At 44.4% G+C, this 20,600-nt stretch overlaps 2 protein-coding genes across 5 annotated transcripts in view; both read left to right on the top strand.

Moving 5' to 3' along the window:
• The window catches only part of lingo4b (leucine rich repeat and Ig domain containing 4b), an 83,567-nt gene that overhangs the window by 34,971 nt on the left and 27,996 nt on the right, over positions 1-20,600 (top strand). The window lies entirely within an intron of this gene.
• The window catches only part of si:ch211-113g11.6 (uncharacterized protein LOC559008 homolog), a 45,961-nt gene that overhangs the window by 2,820 nt on the left and 22,541 nt on the right, over positions 1-20,600 (top strand). Inside the window, exons 2-7 of the mRNA XM_061049783.1 lie at positions 7,412-7,551; positions 10,345-10,407; positions 14,720-14,815; positions 15,143-15,248; positions 19,605-19,712; positions 20,329-20,468. Of these exons, the coding sequence (XP_060905766.1) occupies positions 7,412-7,551; positions 10,345-10,407; positions 14,720-14,815; positions 15,143-15,248; positions 19,605-19,712; positions 20,329-20,468 (653 nt within the window). The remainder of the gene's footprint in view (positions 1-7,411; positions 7,552-10,344; positions 10,408-14,719; positions 14,816-15,142; positions 15,249-19,604; positions 19,713-20,328; positions 20,469-20,600) is intronic.

Below are 20,600 nucleotides of genomic sequence, written 5' to 3'. Positions count from 1 at the left end.
GGGTCTCAGTTTGTTTCCAAGTGCACCAGATTTTCGGTTAGCTGTAGGCGAGATTGTGATCAGAACCAAACAGCAGTGCATTGTGGGATGAATTTGACTAATTATTGAACAAGTTTTACACAAGTTTTTAGCCGGTGGTAATAAAGAAATGATGTGCGGTGGTCGGTTTCCAGACAGATCTTTGTGCCTGTCCTGTCTAACTGTAAATAATGACCACCATCTTTTACATAAAGGACGCACTGATGAGTGAAGTGTCATGGCAGAAGGAGAATCACAGTGGAGTGGTTTTACGTCAGAGGCAGAGGAGTCGATAGATGGAGGTGTCAAAAAGATGCTTTCAGCTATCTTACAAAGCGTCGAGTATAAAAAGCTCACCCAGTCCAACGACCTTCGACAGACGAGCTCTGTCATGTTGTTAGGAGCTTCATCCAGTCTAACAGGGTAATCCGCTGTAATGTTAATCCATCCTGCACAAGAGAGCAGCTCACCGTCATGACGTCATAGGAACACGGGGAACTGTTTGGGCAATTCAAATTAATGCTCCCAGAAAACCTTTATCAAAGAAATGGGGTTTCACTAGCAAGGACCACACCATGAACGGGAGGCAGTTTGACAGTTACTTATGAATTATATTTGAAGGATGATTCTGAATTAGGTGATGTCGGGATGACTTGGAGAAGCTGCAGGGATCTGTCATATCTCTCGGGTACAGCAGTAATGAAAGAGAGGCTGAGAGGAAAGGGGGCAGGAGGAGAGACAGAAAGGGGAGGAGAGGGTGGGAAGGCAGATTTGAAGTGTCTTCATTCTTCTGAATCTTTTAGCCTTACAGCATCACTAAAAACCCTTCTGGAAACCAAAAGAGAACATTTGTTTTTTTGTTTTAACCTACAAAAACGATCGCGATCAAAACAATAACAAACATGATCTTGAGGGTGGTGGGGAATCATGGGAGTGATTCTCTTCCCTTCATTATTATACCCTTTGTTGTAGTCAAGACCACACTAACTGAGACCAAGACCGTAAATATCTCTGAAAAATCTTCATCTTGTGTTCAGGGGGCGTGTCACTCACTTAGACCGTAACACCAGGAAGGTTGCAACCGTAACCGGGGGATAAAAATCAAACTATAAATAAATTGAAGTTAATTGTTATTTTAGAAAGAGGTGTTTTCCTTCTAATCAAAGTAATGACGTAGAGAAATCAGTGGTGGTCTTGATTTAAAATCTTGAGTCCGCCCAGTCTGAGACAAGGCAAGACCGAGTAAAAATGCTTTTTTGGAGATGAGACCAAGACTGATTTCGAGTACTAAATTAAACTACTATTAAAACTCTTTGAGTTGTCGGAAAACTAGAACATCACTTTTACAAGCTCAAGTCCATTTAGCATTTAGCATCCACACTTTATCCAAAATGAGACGATCGACGGTATCAAAAATACCAAATCTAAAAATCTACAGATCTCCTGTTTTATTTCTAACGGGTAAGTTTCTGCCAGAGAAAGAGAGAGAGTGTTTAAATTGCACAAATATGTTGACGACATTTCAGAATTTAAAAACCTGCAACGTGCACTGTGCAAATTAGACAGCGTTCAGGAGCTACAAGAAAGGACCCCATCATGGGCGCCTCAGACTTGTATCTGTGTTGCCATGGTATCGAAGCAGCTTTTGAAATCTTTTGATTTGACTGGAGTTGTAGTTCATTGCACTTTACAAATCTGAGTTTGCAGGTTAATGTTTATCATGAATGAGTGAATCTGAATTTGTGTCCAAACGGGCTGCTTTCTTCTTCTCTGATGGTCTCCTCTGAGGCGCTGCATCAGGATTAGGATTATGCAGAGAACGGGGGTGAGAAGGAAATTAAAGTCTGCCTTACTCTGTACTGTACATTATCTGTAAACAGGGAACTTTGAGGTCGTCTGCTGGAGCGTGATAAGGCCACTGGAAGGCGGAGAGGCCACGGGCAGGACACACACGAAGAGAGAGAGAGAGAGAGAGAGGGAGGGGGAGGGAGAGAGAGAGGGGAGGGAGAGCGAGAGAGAGGGAGAAGGAGAAGGAATAAAAGAAAGAAAGAAAACAGCGGATAATTTGACATCTCTGGCTGCTCTGGAAATATCAGAACATTTGGCCAAAGTTCAGCCATCATTTGACCTTTCCTTTCTTCTTTCTGAACGCCTCGTATAAAAACGCCACTGGAGCATGAGCTGATGGCTTTTCATGTCAGACTCAAACAGCAAAGGACCTCAACATCCATCTTCAAAACTCCAACCAAAAGCACACCGGGGTGGCTGTGGCTCAGTTGGTAGAGTCATCGTCTCGCAACCAGAAGGTCGAGGGTTCGATCCCCAGCTGGGCAACATGTCCGATGTGTCCTTGGGCAAGACACTTAACCCTGACTTGGTGGTATGAATGGGATGAGTTACTTCTGATGGATGATACTACATAGCGATCACTACCATCAGGGTGTGAACATGTAGGTGTGACATACTGTGTAAAAGCACTTTGAGTAGTTGGAAGACTAGAAAAGCGTTATATAAGCTGTAAAGAAAATGTGACAGAGCCCAAACATGACATCCAATCAGCAGCATGCCGCTCCCACCAACGACTCAGAGGAACCTACGAGACAAGAAGAGAGCTCAGGTGACTCTGTGGTTTCTGACATCCGTCTCACTTTAAGCCTCGCCTTTGCTCTCGTTGCCATGGTCACGTTTGTTGTGCTTCATGCTTCAGTCAGCCTTGCTTTCCGATTGGCCGTTGTTCCAATCCACATGACAACCCACAGAGTGCGCGCTCGGCGTTCCCCCCCACACAACAGGACGTCTGAGCGTAAACACTGAACATGTTTAATATTTATGATTTCAAATCAGGGCGGCCCCTATCGTCTATACCGAGCAGATCGTGGAGGTTAAAATCACTCTTAACACACCTCACACGGCGGGAACATCTGGACACATCATCTCTGGAAACATTAGATAATCGTGCCTTTGATGAATTTGCTTGTGAGGGGGGACTCGGGCGGACTATCTTGTGGTGTGTACCCCACCTTAGAACTGAAACTAATACATGATGTGCAGGCGGCAAACAGAAAAGCATGAAAGGCTTCTAAATCGAGTCCTGTTTGACTTCTCTTCGGCTGCTCTCACTGAGTTTCCATTACGCTTTATTCACTTGTATTTCATTAGCATATCTCTTAGAGCCATTAAAAATGAAAAGTATTTCACTGATTACAGATGTATTAGCTTATTCCTGTGAGGACGGGGAAACTGAATCTAACGAAGCCTTTAATGAAATATGAGCCAAAAAAACAATAACAAACGAGTGTTAGGGTTTCTCTTCAAGCTGAACTTTTGAAAATTGAAGGTTTTTATCCTGCAGCGATGATTAAATGTCTGAAGAGAAAATAAAGAGAAACAAATGTTTGCATGTTAGAAGTTTGAGCAAGAAGAAAAGAGTTTAGATATCATCCAGACACGTCCGCTGTCTGTGTGTGACCCTGCTGATACGACTCTTTGAAAGGATTCTTCATTTGGTTCTTCTTGTTTGAGGGTCAAAAAGTCTCTAAAAGTCAGAAATGTGTTTAATCTGTGAGAAACGGGGGAGGGTTTTAGCTTTGTCATTGTTCTCATAAATAAAACATTGTGTTTAATGTGAGGCCTACATGAAGCTACTGCGAGCCCGTGATAACCGTGTGTGAATGTAGCAGTGTTGGAGAATCCACTTTTTTACACTAATTGCTGGTTATTTTCTATTTTAATGTTTTCTTATGAGCTTTACCCTGGAACTCGCATTTTGATAATCTGATAATCTGCTGCAGACAGCAACGCAAAGGAGCCTCATGGTGTTTTAAAACCATTACAAATTTTAAAATAAACTTCTCAGAAAAAAGATGACTTGGACACAGAAACTGAGTGTGATTAAACTATCCTGATGAAATCTAATGATGTGCATTTAGATTTTATAGTTTGATCCTTGTCCCATCTGTTAACATGGAGGGGGCGGAGTTTGTGATCCTTACTGAAGCCCAGGGGGTCGCGACTGTCTCTTTAGCTTTCCTCTGCTGTGAAGCTTAACTATTTAAATCAGACAAACTCGGGAACTTAAGGAGAATAAAAGTGAACATTAAAGGAAATGCTTTTGTCCCTCTGGAGCGTGTGAGTGTCGTCCATGACATCATCCGCTTTCATGTCCATCACTGACTTCCTCATGAGGTACGGGCTTCATGTGTTAAGAGTCGTGAGAATATGAAAGGCGACTGTTTCCATAGAAACTTGGCTACCAACCTACATAGATAACCACCACTTCATGCTGGCTGTGCTGTCTGACTCCAGGGAAGAAAAGGATTCTTAATAAATACTACATAGCATTGGTTACATAATCACATCTCATTATCTATCGAGTAAAGGGCATCATCAGTTTGGAGCTGAAACATGAATTCCTTCTCTGCTCATCAGGTGTCTTTGCCGAGTATAAAAGAGAGAATCTAAAGCTGCGCTGATGACGAGTGGCTCTTTTCTTCTTTGATTCCTCCCTTATGGAACGTCTCGATAACGGCGCCTCTTTCTTTAATGTTTTCAGATTCTCATATTTCATCTAATTTTTTTATAATCTATTGTCAGAGGACTGAACAGGTAGCTGGTTGAGTTTGCTGCACACAAAAGATGCTGGCAAAGAAATATGCTGGCCCCATCACAGAGCTGTGGACTGTGATGCTTTATGAAGCGTTCTTTAAAAGGTCCAATCAGTAAGATGTGTAGTGAGTGAGATGATAAAGTGACCTTACTATATGATCAGACATTAAGGAAACATGCTATGTTGAAGTGCTGGCTTCTCTGACAACAATGCAGCAGCCAGTATGTCCTCCTTCTAACTTTAGATTCTGGTCCTGAATGCTCTGGATTTGTTTGGACCAGAGAAGGTAGGCGGTTTTAAGGCACCCCCCACACGGCCGTTTTGGACGCCCCTCGGTTTGCCAGATATGAGAGCAGTTATCAGGTCAAACCAACAGGTGTTGCAGCGATGGAAGCGGGCAAGAGAAGTGGTTCAGATAGAAGTGATTGTACCCGACCTAAAAAGCCTCTGCATGTTTCTAATAAGCTCCACGAGCAGAAACGTGCTCAAACTAGGATCAATATTGGAGATGCTTTTGAAAAATGGAGAGAGGTTAGAACGCAGAAAGGTTTACAGACCGATGCAGAGCTGGCTAAACACTGAAGCTTCAGTGTCCACCACATGGCAACCTGCCTGAGCATCGACTCTAGAGAGGAGGGGGCGGGGGGAGACAGCTCTCTACAATGTTTAGAATTTGTACTGCAGTACCCATTTTAAACACTAGGGGTCAGAGTTACATACTGCTCCTTTAATCACACAGCATTCTTTATTAGACTTTCTGCAGGAAGTTATCACGATGACTTTTTGTCCATGCTGCGTCCTCTTTTTAAAAACAGGCACAGTTGGAGATACATGTGTAAGTGTGATTAAACGGGTGAATCAGAAATGCCTAAATGTACTTTTAAACCTTCTGGGGGTGTGCTGAGTGTAATTCAAACAAACATCCATGATGGAGTTAGCCCACATGATTCTCTTGGTGATATTTATGCTCCCACCAGATGCCCTTTTCCTCCAACACCCCAGAACTCTGTAAAGGCTCTCTGTTCAATCTGAAACCACAAAGGGCAGTGATGTCAATCGAGTGTTTTTTTGGTAAATCACAGCCGGTAGATCTCGAGCCGCTCCTCAAACCGACTGCAGATTGAAGTCCTCCTGTTCGGCTCGTTGACTAAATCTGCATCGACGTTCTGCTTTAATGCATCGACATGTTGTCACTCCGTTTGTCCTTGACTTTATGGATCACTTTTATTCCAGCACCTCGTTTGTTCTTCCCTAACACACACTTAAACCGCGTCCTCTCCTGCTGCATTCAGACTCATAGCCTTAAAAATGTGTCAGCTTCAGTGATGTGTTCGCCCTCTCTGTTGCACATCCAGAGGCGTTTCAAAAACAGTGTGTTATCTTTTGTCTGGCTCCTCTGATTGGCTCCTCTGGGGGATGTGTTCTGATATTCATTTACGCTCTGTGAACCTGAAGTCCCCCCCCACACACACACACACAACGCCGACCTTTTTAATTTCTCTTCTTCTTCATGTGTTTGGTTGTGTCTGCGTCCTCTTATCTGTTCATTGTTTAAAAGCGGTTAGCAAACATTCATTAGCATTAGCGCCACCTGGATTTGGGCATGAATACCGCCATGGGTCACTGCCTTTTTTCTCCACTCAGATGTATTTGTCTTATGACTGCTTGAACCGAACTGTGATGATTTGGGACGACTACATATACTGTTAGACTCTGATAAACATGTATGCACAAACAAGATCCTTATAGAGCGCCACAGGAATGAGTCCTAAAACCCGGAAGTACGTTAGCATTTGAGCGCCATGGGGTCTAACGTCTAAAAGTCAACGGGGATTTTGAATGGGTTTGTGGTTAGACGCCTGAAATAAGGTCTGTGGTTAACACAAGCTTAAGAGATGTTGGCGTTGAAGCCAGCACTGCGTTAGGTAATACTCCCACTTGTGCGTTTTGAAGTTTTTACGCATCTTTAAAAAGGCGGTTGCTAACAAGTGGCTAAATGTGACTACAGTGGTTGTCGGGGACATTAAACGTCATCACGCCGGACACAGCGGCCGGGAACTCTCTCACTAGTCGGAGATGTCTCCTGTAGGTTTAATCTTTAGGTTAAGGTAAATATTATGTCGGTAAACGATTTATTAAGCTACGCTGATTAGTTTATCGAAGATCGTCTGAAGCATGACGCTAGTGATGTCACAATCATCCGACCGTGGTGTAGTTCGCTTGTAGCATAATGTTAGCTTTTTACTTCTGTCGGCCACATTAACGCTTCAAACATCATACAAATGGTGTTCATCTGTGGAGATTATCCTGCTGAACAAAACACCAACGCTTCAGAAACGTGCGTTTGCCACAGAGCTTATTTTCTGAAATGATCCAAAATCCAATGCAAAAATCCCACAGGCGAATTCTCGTTAGACCCCATGGCGATGCTACTTCCGGGTTGGTCTACAAAAACACGTCATATGGTTTGTTCTCTATAGACTCATAGATGGAGAGATGTCAGGGTCAGGAGTCAGGTACCTCAGCATTACCTCCCCAGCAACAAGTCCTAACTTCCATACTCTGGCCTGTAACGTCAAACCGTCTGTCCCTCCAGGCTGAGCTGAGCTTGAATCATTTGAATTTCCTTCATCTAAATCACAAACTTCCATCGCTTCAGGCCGTATTTTCATTGCACGAACCAAAACATACATTTAAGCATTCAAAAAAAAGAGCGTCAAGGTGCTCGAGCCGAGCTCTCGTCTGCCTCTCGTCTCTCTCTAATATTCACTCTGCTGTGATCCACAGAGCCCTCCAGGTTCCACTTCTTCAAGCCGGAGAACTACCTCAGCATGTACCACCAGGAGGGGAGCGACACGCTGTACGTGGGCGGCCAGGCGATGATCTATGTGCTGACGTTCACTAACAGAGGGGTCCACGACCAGCAGGTACACACCGACCGCTGCGGCGGCGGATTTTGCTGACTTGTACGCAGACGTTGTTAAAGGGTGTTTTGGGGGGGGGGATTTAATCTCTCAGCTCCAGACGGTGTATTTTTATCTGAAAGCACTCTGCTGCAGCGGAGAGAGTCGTTCTCAAAGATCTGTTGCCAACCGCCCGTTGACGTTTTTAATACGACCACTTTAAAATAACTAATGTTCAAAAACACAGTCTGTATATTCAACTGAGGCTGAAAGGAACAACCAGCACAGTGTTTTCTGTCCTGTTATCTGATGAATCCTCTTTTCCTCCCATACTGTAAATTGATGAAACTACAGATTTACACTTTCATTACAGCCTGTCCTATCAGGGAGCAAGTGTCCGAACTACCTGCGAGTGGCACAGCATAAAGCAGCGCTAAGCGGCATGCTGCTGTCTCTATTTTCCCTCTCCAATCCAATCCAATCCACTTTATTTATATAGCACAAGTTTAAACAAACACAAGGTTTCCAAAGTGCTGCACAAGAGAGTAAAATAGAGATAACAAATAAATAAAAATATATAAAAATATGCATGTGTACACATAAAACAAATACAGTCACATAAAACACATAAAATCAACACTCTACGTGGGGGTAAAAGCCAAAGAAAAGAAGTAGGTTTTAAGAAGAGTTTTAAAACGAGATAGAGAAGAGGCCTGCCTAATGTGCAGCGGCAGCCCATTCCAAAGCCTTGGAGCCGCAATAGCAAAAGCTCGGTCCCCTCTGAGCTTAAGCCTAGCTTTAGGGACTGTCAGGAGCAGCTGGTCAGCTGACCTGAGAGATCGGCTAGGCATGTAGGGGTGCAGCAATTCAGAAAGGTAAGGAGGGGCAAGTCCATTTAAGGCTTTAAAATAAAATAAAAGAATTTTAAAATGAATCCTAAAATGGACGGGCAGCCAGTGAAGTGAAGCTAAAATAGGTGAGATGTGCTCATACTTGCTTGTGCCAGTTAAAAGACGTGCAGCAGCATTTTGAACCAGTTGAAGACGCGCAATGGAGGACCCACTAACCCCCATATACAGTGCATTACAGTAGTCCAGCCTAGTGGTCACAAAGGCGTGGATTACTGTCTCAAATTGCTGTCTCTGAAGGACTGGTTTAATTTTTGCCAGCTGCCTTAACTGGAAAAAACTAGACTTCACCACAGCTTTAATCTGGCTGTCAAATTTAAGGTCTGAGTCCACTTTTACACCCAGATTGTTCACAACTGGCTTGTGATACTGTGCCAGAGAAACCAGATCAACTTGGGGGAGGGTCACAGAAGTGCCACCAAAGACCATGACTTCTGTCTTTCTCTATTGTCCCTTCTCCCCTCCGGTCGTCTTCAGCTCCTCCCCGGTGAAGCTTAATGACTCGAGGTGCACCTGGCCTCGGAGCTAAAAAGCGCAGTGCTGGCTTCAGGAGGAGAGGCTTGTGGAGTTGGGACTGCTGTGCCTCTCAGTCAGGGATTGTCTGATGTGTTTCATTATACGAGTTTCTCAGCTGATCTTTGTGATCATTTAGTCCGTCTATTGATAATAAATCCGTTTGTGTGATTATTGTAAGGAGTATGATGTGTTTGATTGTGTCAATTTGTGGATTGTTGTTAGCCCGGCTGCAGCTTCTGTGCCAACACTCCAACCGCTCTCTCAAATCTCTCAACAGTCCCAGATTAGCTCAGCCCACCTTCAGCCTGAGCCGAGGTCTAATCAGGGAAAGTAACTAAAATTACCTGTCTGCGTGTCCAGGGCTTTCAAGTCAAGTCAATTACATTTTTTAATAAAGGCCAAAATTACAAACTCATCTCTGAAGATCAGATTTGAATGTCAGACGAGCAGAACCCGGAGCTGGTTGCAGAAGCAACACCACTGTGGGGCTGTCTGAGTGCAGGCCTGCAAAGCTTCTATAAACTGGAGTCAGAATTCAACCAGATGAAAACAAATACAGTTCTTCCCCCCCCCCCCCCTCCCCTGCTGTGAGGGCCACACAGAGAGCCAGAGAGGTCAGAGAGAGAGAGATGAGACGGCCGGCCTGCAGCTGACCCAGTTCAGCAGCTGAGGGGCCACAGAAGACGGGTCATGCATACATTACACATCTCGCTTCCTGTGAGGAAAGATGACGTATTTCACAGAGCTGATAATGTCAGGACGACACACCGTGTGGGATACAGTGCCAGCTCTGACCAACTGAACAGACTGTTCTGCTCAGTCGATCCTGTTTTTCAGAATAATTGAAGGTTTTGTGTCGTTATCTTTCCTCGGCTGTGACAGGCGGACAGGTGGAAAACATCAGCTGGTGGTCTGTTTGTGGTATTGATGGAATATTTAAATGTTTGATATTGTGTTTTTCTTGCTCACATGTTGTCAGGGTGCCAGTATGTTTAGTTATTGGAGCATATAAGGAGTATAAAGTGTTTTCCCCATGCAGCAGCAGTAAACATGACCTCCACCTGTTGGTGTCAGTCAGGCAGAATGATGGAGCGAGGGCTTCTTATAAAGAAGAGGTCTTTTTCTGAGTTATTATTTGATGAATACAGATCAGTTCATTGGGATAATTTGAAGGTTGTGAAGGTCAAATGTGAAGAACACTCAGCAGGTTGAGGTAGATCAACCTAAGGACAGCAATACAACCCGTTAAGAAGAAATCAGAGCGGTGCTCGCTCACACAGCAGATGTTTACTGTGAGGATTGTGTTGCAGCAGCTGCAGCAGGGCGGCTGTTTTTCATGCTGAAGTGGAACAATGTGAAAGAACTAAACACTCCTTCCTTCTTCCTCCTGCAGATCCCAGCGGCTTCTGATCAGACTGCAATTGATACCTGCAAGGCAAAGGGTGCACCACTGGAGGTAGAAGCTCATCTTCACTGTCAGCACCTCCATCCCTCCTGCAAAGCTTTCTCCTGCTCCATCAGTGGATCATCATCAACGCCATCCTGTTTGCTTATTACCACCTCCACCATCATCATCATCATCATCATCGTCTGCTCTAGAGCTGCAGCGAGGTTAGCGCGCTCATTTCACTCAACATGATGCATGTTCTTTTTAAAGGACATAAGAGGCTCTTTTTTATGAATACATGCAGCGAAAACATGCGACTAAGAGAAGGAAACCTAATGAGGGATAATGCAAACAGAGGAGAGAACACAAGAGACTCCTCAAACTAAACACCAATGAGCCAGATGTAGATATCCGCAGAGAATAATACGACAAGAGACAGAAATTAACACAATATTCATCCTTTAATAAAACTGTTGGAGAGGTTGTTTTTTTTAAAATACTAAACGCTCCGAGGCTCATGAATAATCACACCAATGATCCTAAGCCGCTTAATATCCTACGACGAATGGAAAATAAAGAAAATCTAAAGAGGAAAAAGAAGAGTGTGGAGAATCAAATAAGAACACCCTTATTAACTATTTACATCAATCAGGAAGTCCATTAGGTTTCATGATTACAGGAAATTAACAAGATCATTAAAATCATCAATATTTCATCCATACTCAAGGTTCATTTTGTGGAGGGAGGAATTCATATTTTAACCAATCTAATCATCCAGATATATAATACCTGAGATACTTCATATATGATCATGATCTCTGACAAAAGTAGACCTGGGCAATAAAACTATACTGATGTCTATCGGGATGTAATTTTTTTTGATAGAAATATAACAAATGTTCGATAAAAGTTTGATGGATTTAAACCTGTAATTACACCACCCAACCACTGGGGAAGGGGGGCGCTGGGTAACTTAACCCGACATTAAAGAGAAGAAGAAAAGGACAACGAATAGCCAATCGTGTCGCGGGGGTGGGGGGAGGAGTTGGAAGGCGTACAGACATTTGGAGCGGGTTGGAAACTGATGGTTATCGATATGGAATGATGACTTTTTTTTAATCGTGATATTTTGTGTTTTATTTTTAAATTGACCGGACGCTCTGTGCGTCTGACTTCCTGTCCGGGTTGTCATATTCTGTCTAACTTGAAGTGTGCTTGCAGCAAACGCCATCGAAAATAGAGTCGCAGCGTATTTGAAACGGAGCAGAGAGTAGTGGCGCTGGTGGCGCGCTCCAGAGAAGGACCGCGGCGCTCGCTGTGGAAACACAATCATTGAACAAAATGGCAGCGAACTACGGCGTAGTGCGCGGCACTGACGGACCGCTGCGTGCACAGAGTATGTGGGGATTGGGGGTTACAGTCTGCAGGTTAGAAACCTGAGTCAGATAGGCTCGGTCAAATAAGAATATCTGCATCAATATTCAGATTCTTTCACGTACAGTGTGTCCTCTGCAGGTCAATCAGAAGTGGAAATCTTTAACCCGTTTTCCTCAAAGCTCCTCAGTTGGCCAGTAATTCTACAGTTTCAGTATCGTCATTCATATCTAACAGTTGTGTGTACATAGTTTAGAAAAGTGTTACTGGAGTTATGGCACAGAACAAAGAGTGCGCCGTCTTCTCTGCACAAACAGAGCTGACGCTTCCAGGGAGTCTGGCAGTGGCAGATGGTGGAAAATGAGAACGCTCTGACTGACGCAGTAAATCTTCCCCGATAAAGCCGACGGTGCCGGGAAGGGGAATGAAGGACAGAGGAATTATCCGTCAGTGACAGACCGCCACGAGTGGACTAGAGGTGCAGGAGCAATATGTAGCACACACACAGTGATGGACAGATTTCAAACTACGTCCAAGTCCACAGCAGGGGGCGGAGCCTGGGGGGGCTGAACCGGGCCGCTGACCTCTGCAGGGGCGGCCGGAAGTGTTAGGACCGCACACATTCACATCATAATGAGCATTTCTATCTTCACAATAAAGTGGGAACATTTAGATTCTCGACTGGTCGAGCCTCAGCACCCACCACCAACTCCTCATGAGAAATCACGACCTAAGTTCTTGATATTTTTTAAACCAATGGGATGAAACTTTGTGCTGTTTGGACTTAAGACGGTACAAAACATGAGACAGAACGAAAAAAAAGAACAAAACCAATATTTAAAATTCACTTCAGAGACTTTTTGACACCATTTGTGACCCAACAAAAACAACTCCCTGTATTCAAAGACACGAACCAAAGCAAAGCAAAGGAAGCTACCTAAAGGTTGATGTAACAAAGCAAAAATAGCCCCGCCTCTGACAAGGCAAACAGCCAATCATAGGTCACGATTTTGGGGTGAGCCACCCCTGGCTCCGCAGAGTTATCTGTTCACTTCAGCTCCGGTTTAGAGCGCCCACAGTCTCTGAAAGCAGAGTCCAACCAGCAACTCATAACCCTTAAAGACTTTATATGTGATTTTTCACACTTAAATGTAGAAATCAAGTATATCCTCTGAAAATAACTCTGTGAGTCATGACTGTCTACAACGGGTGTAACACCCGAGTCCCACTGTCTGTGATGTTTTCCGAGTTTTCCGAGTCCTATCTTCAGTTTGTTTACATCGCCGGGACGGCAGGCCGGCTCCTCCCCTCGTGTAAAGTTGTTTAATTGAGGGACTAGAGAAAAGAAGAATAACATACTGTACTCACTGCTTAACTGTGTTTCTAGATCACGCTCATTTCAGGTAAATTTACATGCAGTGTGAAGATACGAGCATAATAAAGATCGCTAGCATTAGCATGCTAACACAACAATGCACCGCGAGTTGTTTTGGTTTCATTCTGGTGCTGAAGGGCGACATCTGCTGGATCAAAAAAAAAAAAATCACATATAAAGTCTTTAAAGCAGTGGTTCTCAACTGGTGGGTCAGGACCCAAAAGTGGGTCGCGGAGCCACTTTTGGTGGGTTGCAAGCAAGTGACTGGAAAAACAAATGTGTAAAAAGTTTATGAAGCACTCGTTGGTTTTGTTCCTTTTGTTTGTTCCGTCATATGTTTTGCACCATCTGAGGTCCAAACTATTTTTCATTTAATAAATCTGATTGATTGAGAAATTATCCGAAACTTGGGTCACAATTTTTTGTTGCCGGTGGGTCCTGAGACTGGACTAGTTGAGAACCCCTGCCTTAAAGTACTATCTCCAACTCTCACACTGACCTTTGGGGTTGAGATTAACTTTGGAGATTTTTGCAAATAGGAGCTGACCGTGAGTCAAATCTTCAAAAATCTTTGCGCTGCTCCGTATTGGTCGATGGTAAAAATGTTGAGATGGAGGTTAGGCCAGAGAGATGAATGTAGCGTTAAGAATCAAAGTTTGAGATGCTGCATTTCTGCACACCACCCAAACCTCTGTGCCTTCATGTACAGTCACAGCGTATGCTCGAATTACTGCACGGGACTCTGTTTGCAATTAGCCGTTAGCTAACTCAGGTGAATTTACATGTGAGAGAACACAATCAAATAAATATTTTCCATATATTTTGAAACTGAGCACAGACTCGTTCAGCAGAGCCAAAAGTAAACATTATTTCTCCCAAGAAGAAGAAGAAGACGGAGTAAAAACATACAAACTTGCATAAACTCACACAGAAATTACCCAACCTGCCCACCCGTCCTCCTACACGTCCTCCCACTCGCACACTTAAACAAGCTCTGGCCCTGCTTTTTGGACCAACTCATGTTCTTCCTACATCTCCACTTTTTAATATTCTTGATACCATCAGCGTTTATGATTAGATTATTATTTTTTTTTTTACTAGAGAGCACTTCTTTTGTTAAAATGCCTCTGCGGCTTCAGCCCAAAATGTGCCCCTTAAGGACGTACTCAGGATTCATTTTCATCCTCCATCTGCTAATGTCTTGGAGGTGGAGGTCCATTTTCAGAGCTCAGTGAAGAAGTGATGCATATGGAGTGATGCAGTGCTGTACTGCGGGGCCAAGCCTCCCGTGTCTGCCAAAAATGTTTACATCATGGACCGCCTCCAATTTCTCTTACATCGCTCTCCCTTAGCAATCCGCTCTCTCTCTCGCTCCTGTAATCTGTTTAGTCTTGTACCCTCGCTTTGTTTCCCAATCCCTCTATTCCACCTTCCTCCCCTCCGCTTTTTTGTTTCTCCTCCATCCCTCATCTCCCTCTGTGCTCTCCCTCTCCGTCTCTAATCTTTGCTTCACATACGCCTCACTGTTTCTCTTACCTCTGAGCAGCTCTAATCCCTCTCCCGATCTGTGTATTTCTTTTCCCTCGTTTTCTGCCTTTTGTACCTCTCCTCTCTTCTGTCTCTTTTTCACAGCTGGAGTGTGATAATTTCATCACCGTCATTCAGAAAGTAAATGACACACTCATCGTATGTGGGACAAATGCTGGTAGCCCCAGGTGCTGGATGCTGGTAAGAGTTTCTACATACAAATTCCTCAAAAAGGCTGTTTTGTATTCCTTCTGCAGCCTCTGCGAATGCCCCCAATTTTATACCGTTTGCAGCTGTCTCAAGTCTAACATCGTGTGATTGTGATTAGCATTTATTTATCCGCTCACTTATTTCTTCTGCTGGGAAGAAGAAGGCTTGTAGTTATTAATTTCCATAGAGGATAATTTATTAATGGATAATAAAACTGAACACCCAAGAAATACAAGAAACTTCCCAAGTTTTCTAATGTATGATTTGTGCTAACCCTGGCCCCCCTGAGGCTCAATCCTCTCCCTCCTCTCCCGTCAGGTGAACGGCACCGTGCTGACTGACGTCCAAGGCAACGGGCAGATAGCGTCGGCCTCTGACATCTCACCACCCTACCCTTCCCAGAGGTCCATCAGCCTGCCTGCAGGTAACGCATGCAAAGAGGAAATCCAATTCACTGGAGGAGAAGGGAATACAATCTTGCAAACACACAATAAGCTGCAGTGGAGCTTTTCTTAACAAAGAGAGGGTAGTTGTTGTTGTTGTGAACCTGATGAGTCAGCAGGTGCACTCAGTCAGGTTAATGAGCTCCTGCGTGACTACGAGCAAACGATGGTGGTTTAGGCGTTCTTGATTAGAAGACTTGAATCCAGATGGGCGTTCCCTAACCCTGAGTTAAGGCCTAGTCCACACGTAGGCGGGTATTTTTTTCCTTTTTTTTTTTAAACAGAGGTGAAAAAAAAAGAATCCTGTCTCAAAAACATCTTTCACCACATGAAAACGCAAAACTGCACAGTTGGCTGTCAAGAGCACACCAAGTCAACAACGATGTCCTTGACAAAAGAAAAGTTTCTCGCCATTCCTCTGCAATGACCATCTATGTTGTCCCACCAACCCAAAGTACTACCGGGGCTTGACCAGAACCGCCAAACATTGGCGGCTGGGTCTCTGCTCGTCAACATAGTGGGAGAGTAACCGTGCATGTACCCAACAGCTGGGATCGGCTCCAGCCCACCGCAATGGGACATCCTTTGACCCTGGTGGTGGTCTTCAAAATGATGCAATCCTTGAATTTGGACGGAGCTACCACGTGAAACAGATGCAGACGACAGTGAAGTGATGCGACCTCCAATCGGAGCCTGCAGGTGGATGCTGGTATGGGGGTGGGGCGGTTGTCTCTCTGAACTAGTTTGCAGGCGTCACATAATCTTTGAGGTTATGCAAACACCAGATTCCTCAAAGGTGTCACTATTTTTTTTCAATTATTTTTGAACAAAGCCATCTGTAATTCCTTTCATAAACTCCGGCGCAGCGCAGGAACACTTGTCAGGAGAGATCAGGCGCTTATTATCACTTCTTATTCATGACATGCAAATGAGAAGATGCTTTTAACTAAAGTACCCAAAGAGATCCAATTTTAGACAAGTTCTCTTCAGGTGTTTTTAACACTCTGATGCATGTAGTCTTCCTCAACGAGAGCAAATATGTCGCCTAATTACTGAGGATTTAGCTCCATGCTAATCGCTAATTAGCGAGAAGGTTTATTCCTCCTCTGTTTGGAGTAGATGCACTTGTGATTCTTCTTTGTACTTCACACAGTTTTTCAAAGGATTCAACTCGGGGAAAACATTTCTGCTTCACGGCAAACAGAATAGAATCAAAGCTTGAGTCGCTTTTTAATCAATTTCATAATAAGAGAGATCTTCTAAAGTGAAACTGGAGCGAGTGATGCGATTCCCTGCACAATAAAATCAAAGTCCTCATCAGTCCGTGTCAGAGCCGAGCTCTGCCCATGACGCTTCATAATGAGCAGAATAACCAAGTTTAAAGCGTCACCAAGTCAAAGGACATACAATATGTTTTATTTAATAATCCCCATACCACAAATCTGTATGGAAAGGCTGCACAGGGGGGCGCCCCACGTATGGAGGCTATAGTCGTCTAAGCGGGAGGCACGGGATCAGATCCGGCTTGTCATCCCCCCACACTCTCTCTCTCCCAAATTTCGGCCTCTATCTACTGTCCTATCTCTAAGCCGGTATGGCTTTGTCTCAGTGGTAGAGTCGGTCGTCTCTCAATGTGAAGTTCGAGGGTTCAATCCCCATCTCCTGCAGCAACATGTCCGATGTGTCCTTGGGCAAGGCACTTAACCCCAAGTTGACCCCTCTGCTTGGTCGGTGACGTTTGAATTTGTACGAATGGATGAGTTAATACTGATGGACTCTTTACACAGAGCTATACAAACAAAGATTGATTGACAAGTATCGTATCAAAGTTTAATATTCTTGCACCATGACGCCATAGTCCAGTCTAGACCCTTCCTGTAAATCAGATACTGGAATCAACATCCATCAGAGAGACAATGTTACCCAAAGATGATCGGAGAGTTTTAAGGACTTAAGTCGCTCATCGAACATCTTTCTAAAATATTTGATCCATGAAGATATCAGATGCTGGTTCTGAGTATGGTCCAGTGTGTGGAAGGCATTAGCAGATCTTGACTGACATTCGGTAAAGTGTTAACATCACCGGGAGATCACACCGCCCTGAGTGCCAAGAAACACAAGAGTCAGCCATCTGTGGTGCTGCGTTCATATCGGGAAAGTCACGGGGAACATTGCTGTAAAAGGATCTTGCTGTTAACTGGCTGCACAAACAGATTCAGCCCCAAACTGCAGGCTGACTTTTTTTTTTTCAGACTCTTGATTGCTAAAGAAGGAAAAAAAGATGTTGCATAAACCAAACTAACCACCCAGTGAGCACTGACTGTGGTTTCAGTGTCTTTTCAACCATTTTCTGACTGGCTCAGTGTGGTTATAACATCAACATGTATTTGCTGTCTCACATTTTAGCAAAGCAAGAGATGAAACCTCAAGCAGCTTTTCATACATCTTGAAGGGAACCCTCGGCCTAATGTTAGCGATAATATGAAACCATACAGAGAGAATTCTCTCACTGCTGGACCAGACTATCATTAGTCCGATCATTATCTCTGCGGCCTCGCTCCTCTTGTGCTCACCATGTAGACTTCCTCTGCTTCCCTGACAAACACCTGATCATCCTGCTCTCTGCCACGTAACGTCACACACATGACGTCACAAGCATCATGGCAAGAACACAAGACTCCGCTGCGGTTAAGCCACTGACCACAGAGTCTTACTAACCCGACGGACACATTCTGTGTCTAGTCACAGGGAGAGGGTGGAGACTGTCCTGTCTCCAGTTATGAGAAAAGTCCATCCTCTCCCGTCTTTTGCCTGCTGCACTTTTCAGAAAATGTGTGCTCAAACAGGCCGTTTGGAGATTTTCCCTTCATGACATCACAAAGGGCAGTAGCCCCTCCCCATGGTGAGTGACACTCCCACAGCTAGGTGTTTGTTCTGCCCTCTGAGTCTGCCTTCTCACCGTAAACAATAGGGCATGGAGCGAGAAAGCCCGAGACACCCAAGCCCTTCCAGAGAGGGGGCGTGGTCAGACACAGCTCATTTACATATTTAAAGGTACAGACACAGAAACAGCTTGTTCTGAGCAGGGCTGAAATAGAGGGGTTTATAGGCATGATCAAATACAGGATCAGAGTGGATTTAGAACAAGAAACTTCACACACATGTTTTGAGGAGCTCTGAGACCTATTTAAACTGTTTGATGAAGAGGAGGATATGTGACCTTTAAAAAAGATCTTTGCCTTAACAAACATGTTTGCATCTTTCGGGTTTCTTTGCTTCATGTTGTGAGAAGCTTAGAATAACAACGTGAGTCAGTCGATGGCAGAAAAACAAACACTTTATATGTGAACTCAGTTTGATTGAGTGTGTTGCCCCAATAAAGTACACAGCAGGCGTTCGAGCTGTCAGCGGCTGCCAGTTAAGAAAATCTCCTGGAGCTATAACAGAAAGATTTCAACCTACAAGTCATTAACACACAAACATATCGAACTACGGCCGGGATTCAAGGATAACTTCTTTATATGAAATACTCTGCTTTGCTGGTCAAGCCCAATTAGACCGACAACAAGACAGTTTAAAGGATGTGAATCCTGACTTTCACAAGGTCAGCCCATCGGGCTTTAGCACCTCGCCCCTCTCCACAGGAAATGAAAACTCTCAGCTGAGTGACTGTTGACAAGCGCCGGGTGTGATGGGCGTCAAAGAGCGGGTTTCAAATTAAACCGACCTTTCAGCAGTCACAGCGCAATAACAAGGCACGTAGAAATTGTCTGTTTAACCGTCTAGCCCAGACGGGTTGTTTGTAGACACTATCGGAAATTAGTAAGAGGTTAGTGTGCACTGCGGGGATACTCTTAAAGATGGGAATCGATTGTGGAGGCAATGAACCGAGCGCCTTTAGTTTAGTCTAACAGCAGCCGTACAACTATCAGTCGTAATTAAGATGTTACTGCCATGACTACACTGCATCGCTATGGAGACGGAGCTTTAAGAGGGGTTATAAGAACGTGGGGATTGGTGGCTGCTCGTCAGTGCAGTCTGCCTTGATGTCTCCTTTTCTAGTGCTCTCTGTTTTCTCCTCTCATGTTTCTTTATTCTGTCTGCGGCCTCTCGAGCCCCCCCTCCCCCGTGCTTTTTCCTCCCATCTTCACTTCCCCTCTGTGTGTTTAATGTTCTCTGTGTATACTCCTCTCTTCAAGCTTCACTCAATCCCCTCCTCTGTCTCTCTCCATCTATCCGCCTCCCCCTGTGAATACTCTATCTTCTCTATCTCCTTTTTTTTTCACCCACTGTTTACCCTTTCTTCTCTCCATCTTTGTTTCCCCTCACCGTCTCAGATGGGAGTATGTACTCGGCGATGTCCTCGGTGGCGGGTCACGCCGGCTCGATCCGGCGTACGTTTGGCTCCCAGAAACTCCTGAAGACGGAGAACATTTGGCTGCTGAGTGAGTAGGAGGAGGAGGGGAGTCATGCTGGAACCGTACGGGTTCAGACTAATGAAAAATGAGATGGTGGGCGGTAAATCACACTCTGTAATTCCCACAGGGAGAAACACCATGTAGGTGTATCCTCCGTCAGTCTTTTTGTGGTTTGTTAAGGACCGTGTTAAAATACAGATCACATTTCATCCACTGGTACCATATATGTACAATTAAAGCTGGCTACACACGAGACGACTTTCAAATCTTAACCGATTTTAGAAACCTGGGAGAGCACACACACGAGGACAGCTTCATTATTATCCTCTGAACGCTCACACTAGACGATTCATCCAGACCACTTGGCTCGGGGCTCAGTTTTGTTCATGTTCGCCGCCATGTTTGAGAGCTGACGCGACATCCGTTTGATGCTTCCCGGTCTGCTCGCTCTCATTGGCTGTTGCAGGTATTCTGTCTGAGGCAGCCCGATCTGGAGTCTTAAATATCAAACATGCAAAACTGGCCTAAAATCGTCCAGTGTGTAGCCAGCCATTTTGAAATACAACTTCACTTAAAGGTGATAAGAACAAGAAGTCCTGAAGATACACTGGAAACGCAGTGAAAAGTTAAATCTCGCCTCCAGATCCGCAGTTTGCCGGCGCAGCCATAATCCCATCCTCTCTGAAGTACAAGGAGGAGATCTACTTCTTCTTCAGCGAGTTCAACAAGACGGCCCGAGTCGACGAGGAGCCTTACAGGGCTCGCATCGGACGGATCTGCACGGTAAAAAATCATTGACTTCTCTGCCTTTGTTTGGGAAAATATGGTTGTTTCTAAATCGAATTTTGTTCTTGCACCTCAGTCACATAATATCATACTAACTGTTAAATAAGGATACGTTTTTTATGGCTCATG

Source organism: Labrus mixtus, chromosome 11, assembly GCF_963584025.1.
Source record: "Labrus mixtus chromosome 11, fLabMix1.1, whole genome shotgun sequence".
Classification (NCBI taxonomy): Eukaryota; Metazoa; Chordata; class Actinopteri; order Labriformes; family Labridae; genus Labrus; species Labrus mixtus.
The sequence above is the reverse complement of the archived record's forward strand: the minus strand, read 5'-3'. Positions and strand labels throughout refer to the sequence as shown.